The sequence below is a fragment of the Lutjanus erythropterus genome, chromosome 23 (genome assembly GCF_056507025.1).
Source record: "Lutjanus erythropterus isolate fLutEry1 chromosome 23, fLutEry1.hap2, whole genome shotgun sequence".
NCBI classification, from domain to species: domain Eukaryota; kingdom Metazoa; phylum Chordata; class Actinopteri; order Lutjaniformes; family Lutjanidae; genus Lutjanus; species Lutjanus erythropterus.
The window spans coordinates 18,520,030-18,532,870 of NC_139339.1; the positions used below are offsets into that span (position 1 = coordinate 18,520,030).

The 12,841-nt window shown below is 38.3% G+C and overlaps 1 protein-coding gene across 1 annotated transcript; it reads left to right on the forward strand.

Annotated features, from left to right (window-relative positions):
• The first annotated feature begins 1,242 nt into the window (after nucleotides 1–1,242).
• Nucleotides 1,243–11,000, forward strand: LOC146305998 (E3 ubiquitin-protein ligase TRIM39-like). The gene is made up of 10 exons (XM_084712623.1): nucleotides 1,243–1,322; nucleotides 3,829–4,063; nucleotides 4,164–4,536; nucleotides 5,806–5,901; nucleotides 6,487–6,720; nucleotides 6,876–7,023; nucleotides 7,264–7,290; nucleotides 7,689–7,753; nucleotides 9,737–9,859; nucleotides 10,614–11,000. The coding sequence occupies exons 2-10, from the start codon at nucleotides 3,837–3,839 to the stop codon at nucleotides 10,998–11,000; spliced, it is 1,680 nt and encodes a 559-aa protein (XP_084568749.1). The 5' UTR covers nucleotides 1,243–1,322; nucleotides 3,829–3,836.
• Nucleotides 11,001–12,841: the final 1,841 nt, after the last annotated feature.

The window sequence follows — 12,841 nt, forward strand, 5'->3', positions numbered from 1 at the left end:
GCAGGCAATCAGAGTTGATTGACTGTCAGGTCCCTGAGGTCGCTCTTCTTGTTGAGTGTCTGTTCTTCCCGGAGTTCATCTGACTGTCACAGAGCAGATGAAAACAAACAAATAAGCAGATACAGAAGCGGCATAGCTACTGTTTACCGCACCCAGTAATGAATGGCTGAACAGACAGGATGCTTATTATCTCATCACTACCTGTGCATCAATTCTACAACAGACTTTAAAGACTATCCAGTGACTGCAGGACAATGACATTTCAAAGTTATTTTTAAAACCTGAATCAATAAATCATGAATATAGAGGTATTATCAAAGACATTTAAGACCAAACCAGTCTAGGGTTTTGACAGGACAAACTGTATCTATCATCCAGCTTATATTGGTTCGGTTGTTTGTTTAACCAAATTTAGATCATACTATATGCTAAGTATAGGGGTGCTAATTATGAGGAGTTGGTTTTGGTTGGTTTTCAGCTTTGCCTCTTGCATGTAGAGATTTCTCTGGATTATCTGAATCTTTTAATGATATTATAGATTGTTGATGGTGGAATCCCTGCAGTTTTATGTTGAGAAACATTGTTCTTAAACTTTTGGACTATTTGCCCACAATTTTTTTCACAAAGTGATCCATGCTTGTGAAGGACTGAGCCCTTCAAGGATGCCTCTTTAATACCCAATCATGATACTGTCACCTGTTACTAATTAACCTGATTGTTCATTGAATGCTCCAAACAGGTGTGTTTCTCAGTCTTTTGTTGCTCCTGCCACAACATGACACGTGAAACATGTAACAGTCATCAAATTCAGAATGACTGTACAAAGAAACAATAAAGTTTATCAGTTTGAACATTAAATATCTTGCCTTTGTGATATTATTCAGTTGAATAAAAGCCGAAAAGTATTTGCAAATCAAACATTCCAACTTTTGTGGAATTAAGGTTGGACATAAACACACAATGTGCTCACACACACACACACACACACGAAATATATATGCATAGTTTTCCCACCCCAACAAAAACAAAAAAACAAAATAATGTATGAAATCATAACCTCTATAATGTCTTACTGTTATTGTCTATAGATTTCTCTCGCTCTCTATTTTTGTTCAACTAACTGCTCACTATAAAAGGGTATGAATGACAGCTAAGAAGGAGAACCAGATTAACCTGTTTAACTCTTTTAGACAGATGTCTCTGTGGGAGGAAACTTCAGGTCATTTTCTCAACTCCATTCCAGGAAGAATCTGTTTGGACTTCATACAGCTGCTGTCAACACATCTGTTCAGGAGTGTCTGTCTGTTGATCCATCCACACAGGTAAGACGTTATTTATACTGTTTATTCATTGAGATATCAGTTACAACTGCTTTAAGATAAATTAACTTATTACTTACTTATTATAAATTATGAATATAAACGATGTCTGCAATGTTTTTCAAAAGGAAAATGTTTAGGGGTAAAACACTTAAAATGTAAAAATAAAAAGGCACAGAATAACATCTTCTGAATTTTATGACGAACCAACTTTTAAATCAAAACTAAAATCTGAGGTGTTTGACAAAACCCTTTTAACAATTTTAAATATGTGTTTATGATTTAGTTCAGTCTGTGTTGTTGTTAGTATGCATGCAGGGGAAAGTGGAACGTGTTGCCCCACAGCTGTCCTAACTCTCTCCTAACTCTCTCACATTTTGCAGAATGGTTGTGTAGCAACACACTGGGAAGCATGCATAAATATTCTCGTGATTATTAACATTTATCTGGATATCGCTATCAATTGTGTAATTGTTGAAGTAGCATTTTCTAACACAGTTTGAGTGCATAGAGCGCCACGTGAGGCTTGACTGAGCAGGTGTAGAGTCGGGGTAATCCTGCTGCAGCCAATCACAGGAGGTTTTACCTAATCAAAGCCGTACTGGTTCAGATCATACAGATCAGATTTCTCAGAGCAGGTCAGAAATATGTACCACAGTTTTATTCATCATATCATACAGATGCCATTCTGATTTACAGGCAGCCTCTTATGGGCCACAGAAAAATTCCACAGCCCACGTGCCTTTAGTTGAACAGTCTTTTTACGTTTCAACCGTATCCTGTCCGTCTCTTTGCACCACTAACTCACGCTCAGCCCGCACAGTATGTGACATTTTGACACAATTTGTTTGGTACAGTAAATTTTCCTTTATGCTCTATATTAGATATGGATACGCACAAAGCTTTCTGTCCGTTCTCTGTCTTCATTTTGTCCATATTTTTTCACATTTTCTGAAAGCTTACAGATATGGACAAAATGCAGCACTACCTCTGGTAGTCATGGGGTAAATGTAATGAAATATGTAGCCAAATAGTTTACGCAACTACAAGACACAATAAGAAAGTTTTTAAAAAGTAATGAAAAGTACATTAGTCGTCAGTTAGTGAAAAAAAATCTCCATCCATAAGAAACGATGTATTTACTGGCCATTATTACATTATTACAACCTCTTTAAGCCTTGCAGTGTCCTCGAGTGGATGTATTGTTTGACATCCACAGCAGCATTAAGGACGCATGGAAGTGCAGTGCATCACAATCAAGTGAAGACTGTAATTAATAATACAATTACTTGGCACTGACCTGAGCTCCACCACAGAATATTCTGACACTCCTTTTCCTAATAAATAATTTCTGAACTGCTCATTTGTTTTCAGTGTGCAACAACATTCCTTTACTGTACATCAGATGCCAAGATTCTGCAGGCTTTAATTCCACCTAAAGCACCATATATGCCAAAAAAAACCCTCTCTTGTTTGCAAAAATAAACCTGGAATATTTAATCTTTTAAAGAATTGTACAGACATAAAACCAGCCCATCTTCACCAGCAATAAGGCCGTATTTATTGTCTGTGCAAGCAGCTAGTCCGACCCATGTCGGCGTATCCCATGTTAAACCAGCGGTGAATGTTGAGTTATTTAACATTTTATTAAGTTAAGTTTTATGTCACTGTCATGATAACACAAGACCTGAAATGAGCCACAACTTAGGTGTGTGTTTGCATGCATGTGTGCCTCATAGGTGCGCTCAGGTAAGTTCATTTCACAGAACAAATACAGACTTTCTTAACTGCGGGGCTCGCAGTATGAGGCCCACATGCACGCAGATGCAAGGTCTTAAAACTTAAAGATCATTTTCAGTGACTTTATCTTCTCAGGAAACTGTGGCCTTGGTGTCAGTCAGCAGATACTAAAATATAAGCCATGACATGACATGAACTGCTTTATGGTTGATATTTAACATGTAATTTGACCCCTGCATTTGTTTTTGTTTTTTCTGAACCGCATGTGTCACATTAATGTCTCTACCTTTTATTAGATCAGCATTGTTCTTGTTGTTCTCCTCCAAGGCTGTAATCATCAATCAGGAACTAAGTGAACTAAGTTACACATCTGAATGGTGGCCAACTATTTTTATGCTTAAAAATGTTTCTCGTGCATAATTAAGATTGATGGTAATTAAATAACAACCGCAACAACCTCAATATGTAGTTAGTGGAAGGAGATATTCAGAGAAAAGTGTTAATTCATATAATTATTCCCAGGAATTTTATACATGAAAACTACGTATAATTATAGATCTATGATAGCAGCAGACATATTAAGGAAATATGATGGCCCACTGGCATTTACAGATATCAAATGTTCTGTTTTTATATGTATGTTAAAATGTAGGATATTCAGTGGCCAAAATAAGAAAACTACTGTTCATTTCAGAGGCATTTTTATTTTATAATATGTACAAGAAATCCACACAATACTTTGTATTAGTAAAATACATTTTTTTTACAGTCAGAAACATGGCCTCTACACTGTCTGAGGAGCAGTTTCGGTGCAGCATCTGTCTGGATATATTCAACAATCCTGTCTCCATCCCATGTGGGCACAACTTCTGCCTGGGATGCATCAAACGCTTCTGGGATTCGAGACCGAAGTGCGAGTGTCCGCTGTGCAAAGAGGTCTTTAAAACCCGCCCGGCGCTCAGGATCAACGTAGGCTTAAAAGACATCACTGAGCAATTTAAAAGGTATAAAGTAAATCCTTTAAAATGTCCTGCAAAACACTTTTTGAAACACTTTTTTGGCAGTTTTTGTCATGTCTGACTTTAATTTGTGTTTAATCAAAAGGTCGCTGAAGGACAAGCCAAAATACAAGCCAGCCCCCGCAAAGAGAAGAGTCCCAAGACATCCATCTAAGTCCGATAATGTTTACTGTGACATCTGCACGGGAAACGAGCAACCGGCGGTCAAGTCGTGCCTCGTCTGCCGGAAGTCTTACTGTGAAAACCACCTGACACCTCATCTCAGGGATCAACTGATGACGAAGCACATGCTGACAGATCCAGGCACCTTCATCACCAGCCACCTCTGTCACAAACACAACAAGCTCCTGGAGAGGTTTTGCATAACAGACAAGACGACTGTTTGTATGAGATGTACAGAGAGGGACCACAAACACCATGAGACCGTCCCCGTGGAGGAGGAGAGCAAGAGGATCAGGGTGAGGACAAGAGGTTCATTTTATATAATGATCTGCTTCTGTCTTTTACACTGAGATGCAAGTTACAAGTGAAAATATATTTTAAAGCTGTAATCCTGCTACATAATCCTCACCTAGGTGTCTTAGATATCTGTTAGCAACATTAGCCAATAGCTTGTCACTGGAGTGCTGCAGGAACAAGTCCTAAAAGCCAAAAATGATTTAGCATATTAGCACATTTGGTACCCTTGTTTCAAAGTCAGTGGGGTGTTTTTTGTTAGATTGTTTTTCATTATTTAGCTTAAAGAAGATCTGTGGTTAACACGAGCTTAAGAGATTTCCACATTTTCTTCTACAACATAAAATAAGCCAATAAATAACTCATTTGTGAATTTTGGAGCTTTTACGCATCTTTAAAAAGGCTTTAAAAAATCTTTAAAAACTAACAAGTGGCTAAGTGAGACCACAGGTTGTGACAGACATTAAACGTCACACCAAACACCAGTCACTTCGTGGTGGTGCTGTGAAGTAATTCAACCATGGTGTAGTTCGTTATAGCCAAATGTTAGCTTTTTACTTCAGGCAATTGCATTTGCTCCTCAAAATCATAAAACTAGTGTATCCCGTTGGCTTCTTGTGGACAGAACCAGAGTGATGCTAACTTCAGGGTGGGCCTACAGAAATATGTCATCCCTGCAGTGTTCTACAGCACCAGTGTTACAGTAATGTTTTATCATTGTCATCATCGTCTCCATTCAAACTCAACAGAAACAAAATAAGACCAAAAACATCTTGGCTCATCTTAACACGGCCTCAACAATCCAAACAACCAGAAATAAACCCTGAATTCACGGATCCCCTCTGCTTCTCTGACGTCTCCAACTTCACTGTCGTAGCTCTGTGGATATTTTCACATCTAACGTGGTGAATAATGGGTTTATTTTGACCAAACTATAACTGATGATCGTTGAAACAGCAGAAAGATGAGCAAAGACGGTTTTGGTGAGTTTTGTTTTGTTTCTGTTGAGTCTGAATGAACATGATACAGGCAAAACATATGGTAAATATTATTAACAATATGTTATAAGATGACTATGTAAAGGGAATGAATGAACTTAAGGGGGAAAAAATCACTAAGTTTGTAGCTGAAGGTAACATTACTATAGCATTGACAGGAAGTCAACAACCATGCAGCTCATAACGTGAATTTACATCATACATTTACTTTGTCATTCAATAGTTGCACTTCAGTGTTTTTGATGTATTTCTGTTCATCTCTAACCGCTGCAGTCTCAGATAAAGATGACTGACAGTGAGTTTCAACAGATGATCCAGGGCAGAATCAGAAAGTCGGAGGAGATCAAGGCTTCAGTGCAGTTGAGCAAAGTAAGTCTTTTATTTTAACGTTTTGCAATTATTAACATGACCATTTACAAAACAATCGTGGACTTGTGTGACCCCATTAAACGCCCCTTTACCTTTGTGTTAAGATAAGAAAATATTAGCATGCTAAAATACCCAGACACCATCAGAGCCAGACCTTCCTGTGGAAATAGATCTGGCTATGCAAGACAATGTTTATATAATCACCAAGGTATCTGATGCTACATAGGTCAATCTATTTGCATTCTTTGAACAGTGCCAAAGAAAATAAAAATGAAATGAAAATTTTAAAGTGTTGTTATAAACCATTATAAACCATACATGCCTGTAATGCAACCAAGAATCAGATGAACTCTGATTTAATTGCAAAATAATAATAAAATAAAATAAAAATCAAAGAATTCAGAACAATCTTCTCCTGGTGGTGTCCTCGTTTTCCAGTTTCACATGCAGGCCTAAATGATTGTTATATTTCCTTGAAAATATCTGCCTGGATGACTGAATTCGGTGAGGTGTGCTATTTAGTTACATTCTCATCTTCTAATTATTTCACACAATACTTAAATATTTCTTTATGGTTCTCTGCAGATAAATAAAGACAGACAGATACAGACAAGCGTTCAGATTGCTACCATGGTGATAAGTGCCATCGAGGAGAACCAGGCTTCGCTCATGGATGAGGTCGAGCAGAAGCACGAAGCAGCTGAGAGGAGACGAGACGAGCTTCTCATAGAGCTCGAGCAGGAAATCAAGGAACTGCACAGGAGACGCAGCGAGCTGCAGCACTTGGAGCACTACGAGGACCCTCTCCATCTCATACAGGTCAGAAAGTCCCACAAACATAAAAATGCCTTCCAGATTATTTATGACAAAGATCTGATGCACTGAATTTACTGTATTGTACGAGCACAACCATTGATGAGGCTTCAGAGAGTCTTCTTGCACTCACAAGTCACTGTCGTCCTGTTTCACTGTAGAGTTTCCCCTCTCTGAGCACTCCACTGTCCACCAGAGACTGGTCCCAGGTCACCGTCCACTCAGACAACTACATAGGAACAGTGAGGAGATCTTTCTCAAAGCTGGTCAACCTCTACCGTGAACTCGAAAATAAACTGTCTGCAGAAGGTCAGTGATGTCCAGAAATGTTTTTGTCAGCTCAATCTGACACCATTCACTAAAATTTCACCCTTTATATTTTACTATTTATAAGTCACACATAATCACAATAACTCAACGGTGTGTGTGGCCTTTTATATATTACATCTTTAGAACAGCCACCTTCATTTTTATTGCATGAGGGCCATTTGCCAAATGTTTCATTTAATAAAATGAATAACTAACATTTCTTTCTCTTTTCTTTTGTAGAAACGAGCAAGACGAATCAGTATGCAGGTATGTGTATGGATATGAACTTAATAGTATAAATAAGTTCACATGAAAATGAAATTTTACTGCCGTATTTGGTCTTGCTTATACAGCAAAAGGTGGCAATTTGACTTTTATATTACTTAGAATAAGTCAGGGGGGCCCTGAACAAGAATATTTCAATTATATGACTACAAAGACACACAAAGGGACAATAAGGGGCACAAAAGCACCACAAAGATACACAAAACAACTACAAGGAGACACAAAACTACCACAAAGACATGAAAAATACCAAAACGAGACATAAAACTACCAGAAAGAGACACAAAAAGACCATGAGGAGTTTATATTCAACTGGCGTGAATATATTAATATTAATTAATAATAAACATTACATTTCCATATATTCTGTTTGTCTCCAGTTGATGTGACTCTGGATCCTACGACTGCTGCAGGCTGGCTAATTCTGTCACCAGATGGAAAAAAGGTAAAGTAACAGAATGATCACTGACAGAAATGACATATGTGTAAGCTGCTTTTTGTGGGTTTTGATGTTTATGTTTACATATAACATCTTTCTAGCAAGAGTTAAACCTGTTGATGAAGGTGTCCCTCAGGGGTCAGTGTTAGGCTCAGAGCTATTGAGTCCATACATAAATAATATTTATTTTCCAACTCGGCATTGTAATATCTGCTTTTATGCTGATGACATCATCTTGTATACCGTCTCACCACACACCAGACCTTCTCCAGCTCCCTTTTAATTCAAAGCTTTTGCTAAAATGTGTGCATTTCACAATAATGTAGATCACTAATGTTTGCAAACCTATCCATGGTCTAAATGTAAATCTTACTGTACAACATTTTAAATATTTAGTAATTTGATTAGACAACTGATTGTCCTCTGAAACTGTTGCTTGCATTCTTTTGGACTGCGGAGATATCTGGAGTGGATTGATGGGTCAAACCAACCCACCCAGGAGACATTATATCACATGCGTTGCATTGCATCGTATGGCGTTACATTGCATTGGGATGTGTTGGTTTGCCTTAGATTGCATTGCATTGCATCACGTTTGTTAATTTAAGCAACTACGATGCTTATTCTAACCCATATCATGATCTTTTTCTAAACCTAATCAAGTAATTTTGTTTCCTAAACCAAACCAGGGCAATTTTGTGCCTTTAATTTGAAAGTCTACCTGGACTAACCCCTGCTCTAACCCTTTATTTTGAAAGCCTGGATATTGCCTATTTATTATTGCTAACTTGGACAAGCAAAACTGATGCTAGCTGACACTAGAGGGATACCTACAGTGTCACAGGGTCCCTGTCACGAGTATTTGACGTGTTGAGAGTGAAAACATGTCAGGTTGCACAATCACCACTCTGAGTTATATGAAAACGTTGGTCATCACATGACATTTAGAAGACATCCACATACCCGTGTCTTCATATGTGCTGTAAGACATTTGCTTTCTAAGCCGCTTAAATATGTAACATCCTTAGTTGAGTTTAGAGCTAATAACCATGAAACCCGATCACCGGTTTTAAAGTTCCTCATACCAACTTTGAAAAGGAGAAAACAGGAATCTGGATCTGCAACTTTAACTTCTCAGAGAGATAGGTGGGATTCTTTTAAAGTGAGGATTGCATGAGGTTCTTATCTATAGTCAGCATACAGTAGCTTTACAGTAGCTGGTGGTCGGCACGCCCCCAGTTTGGAGGAGCTGAGAGGAGTACCAGTGTGGGAAACTAAGCAGTGTGCTGCTGTGGACAGGGTCAGCAACAAACACTATTTTAGCCACCTAAAAAAATCAATCACACTTTAAATGTAAGCCATGTACTTATTGTCACTGCTTTACACTGTCATCAGACAGCTTTTTCCGATCGCAAGCCAAATAAACCAAACCAAACCAAACAAACTCCTTGGCAAAAACAGTTATTTTACCTCAGAGAACACAGGAGTTGCAGATCGACCACTGCATCAATCTGTTAGTTTGTTTGTGTTGTTGTATGACTTCAGTGTTTATTTTAAAAGGTCAGTTTGGATTCAACAAAGTCACACAATAGCACAAATAAACAGATTAAGGCAGTAACTCATGTTCTATGAGGTAAAAACGACTCTTTTTCCCAATGCGTTTGGAAAGAACGATATTTGTTGTCACTTGGAAAGCAAAGTAACATGCTTAAAAATTTTTAAATGTGACATGATGATTCACACATCATTGCATCATACAACACTTTGCATGTGTAAGTTGTTCTCAGGTCTAACTAACTGACACTTTGTCTGTTGTGAGGAATGTCAGGGTGAACAGGTGTGGTGACTGAAACCAAAACTAAACACACAACCATTATGAGGATGATGACAGATGATGATCACTGATAAATTCTATGATGTACAAACAAAATGTCTCTTGGTGTTGTTGTTGTTGTTGACGATGATGATGAGGAGGATGATGATCCACAGGTGAGCCTCGGCTCCCAGCAGAGGAAGCTCGCTGTGCCTGACGACCCACGCAGGTTCGACTCCTGCGTCTCCGTTCTGGGGAAACAAAGCTTCACCTCTGGAAGACACTACTGGGTGGTTCAGGTAGGACCTCGGGCCTGCAGTCACACTTTGACCTGCATCCTTCTTTAGCAGCCCAGCCTTAAAATAACAATCTGAGCCTGAACACTTGAAGTGGTTGTACAGCCGCCCACAAGGGTTACATTCCAGCCTGTTTTTGCGCCTGCTTGCTGCAGCAGTCTCGCTCAAAATTCAACCAATTTCAAAAGTTTGTTCTTGCCATCAGTCACTTAGACACAAAAACATGAGAAAATAGGGTCTGAGTTAAGAAGATAAGAACCTCTGTAAAACAAATTTAAAGGTAAGGTACGAAATGGAGGTGATATTAAATTAGTTTGTCAGCAAATAGTGCATTCATACATTTATCACAAATGATACTTTTATGTTTAACTGCAGCTAGTTATCAATTACTAAAGGTTATAATGTTCTGCTTGTCAAAGTAAAGCTGGTCAATAAAGCAAGTCACCTGCAGATCTGCACGATGAGGTCTTGATGTGACCAAAAGACTCTTCACGCCCCCTTGTGGCTGTAAGCATGCTGAGCTGTGTCTTAATGCAGTATGTTCTGCTCTGGTGTCAAAGAACACTGGACACTAGACCATCAAGGACAGGGATACATTTCAATCCCAGTGTGACCAAAATGTCCTCTGAAGGTTCCTGTGACTTATATTTACTATTTCTATTGACTGAACAAAATCAGACACCAGCTGTTATTGGACCTTTTGACAGCAGCTCTAATTGCATCATTAATCTGATTTATTCTGTTGGCTCTGTTTCAGGTTGGAAATAAAACAGACTGGGATCTTGGTGTGGCCCGGGAGTCCATCAACAGGAAGGGGGCCATCACAGTGCGACCTGACAGCGGTTACTGGGCGATCTGCCGGCGGAAAGGTGGCAGCCTCAGTGCCTGCGCCGGCCCCTCCGTCACCCTCCACCTCCATGAAACCCCCCAGAAAGTTGGTGTGTTCCTCGACTACGAGGAAGGCTTGGTGTCCTTCTACAACGCAGAAGCAAAGACTCACATTTACACGTACAGCGGGTGCAACTTCACCGAGCCGCTCTACCCCTACTTTAACCCCTGTCTCCATGACAACGGGAGGAACACCGCTCCGTTGATCATCTGTCCTGTTGTGATCGGGTTCCCTGAAGACACTGCTGCATTTTGAACATTGTGTAAAACATAAATAAAAAAAGACTGCAATGATTTACAAAAACTTTGCAACCTATATTCAATTGAATAAACTACAAAGACAAGATATTTCACCTTTTATTCAACAACACAACACAAGTGTATGAGAACTGAGGTTTGAAAGTGAGTTTTGAAAGTGAAATTCTTTCTCATTCTTGCTTGATATACGACTTAAGTCTCTCAACAGTCTGGAGTCTCTGTTGTTGTATTTTGTGCTTCATAATGCACCACACATTTTCAAAGGGAGACTGCAGGCAGGTCAGTCTAGCACCTGAACTCTTTTACTATGAAGCCACACTGTTGTAACATGTGCAGAATGTGTCTTGATATTGTCTTGCTGAAATAAACAGCGTCTCGCAAAAAGACGCCGTCTGGATGGCAGAACATGTTGCTCCAAAACCTGTACTTTCAGCATTAATGGAGATGCAGAGACAAACTGTGTTCCTGAGCAGGTGTAGTACCATGATACTGTCACCTGCTACTTTAAATTCAGAAAGAGTGTTTGTTTTTTTTAAAAAGCAATAAAGTTAATCAGTTTGAACATTAAACATATTGCCTTTGTAATGAATTGAATTGAATACAAGCTGAAAATGATTTGCAAATTATTGCATTCTGTTTTTATTTAGGTTTTACACTGCATCCCAGCTGTTTTTGAACTGGGCTGGTAAATCTGGTGCACATCACATACCAGAAAATAAGGTCTATTAGTGATTCATAGTGTTTAAACTTCTTCCACTCCACTTCTCCTACCACAGGCCCATTTTTGTCTTTTTTCGGGATGAATAGGGGATCTTTTAGGAGGAGATATCAGGTCCGTAGTATAGCCTCTGTTACATAGAAGTGATGTACATCACGTGAAAGCTGCAAACTTGCAGGTTAATTTGAGATGAAGCTCAGGACTCTCTGCCAAGTTTGAATCTAATAAACACCGGGTCTTGGTTTAAATGTTAAAGGTTTGGAGTTTTTTGGAGAACATTATGATTGAAGTATATAATGGTCATTCCTGTGCTTAATTATGTCTGTCTAAGTTGTTACAGCAATTTTGGGGTTAAAACCTTGTTTTACACAGATTTGGTCCATTTTCCACCAGTTGAGAATCAATAAAAAGCTAAAAAATCCCTCCAGAATGACACATTATGGCACCAAGTAACTGCCTGTGCCGACTGTATCTGCAGTTTTGTGAGTCGTCAGCCGTCATTTTAAATGATTGATCAGCAGATCTCATTCACAGCTGATGAATGCTGCTCATTAGTAATCATGTGAGTGTGAAACAGCTGTGAGGGATTGTTTGTCACTGTGATAAAGTGACTCTTTGTACAACATCACTTCTTATTGCATTTGTGTTTTTATAAGTATTAGTGTACTGAATTGATTTATTCCTGCTTACATTTGCGAAGAAAAAAGACAAAACACTATAAGATCATGGCTTTTTCTGAGTGTGGAAGCTTATAATTTACTAAAGGCTGTATATACGTTTTCACTAAATAAATAAACTTTGTAAAACAACATCAAAACATTTGTTTCCTAATGGCATTAATTAAAGGATTAATTAAAGGTTCTTTCTTTAAATGACCACTAGGGGTCAGTAAAGTCAAGATTTTACCAACAAACATTGGAAAGGAACAAGGAAATACTAAAATAATAATAATAATGATAATGACTATATATATATAGAGAGAGAGAAAGTAATTAATATGCAAAAAATAAAAATGTCTATTTAGAAATATGTAAACGATATACACAGACATAAATGAACAAATACATCTGAAAAAATGTTATATAGGTAATATATAAATATAAATATAAATATAAATATAA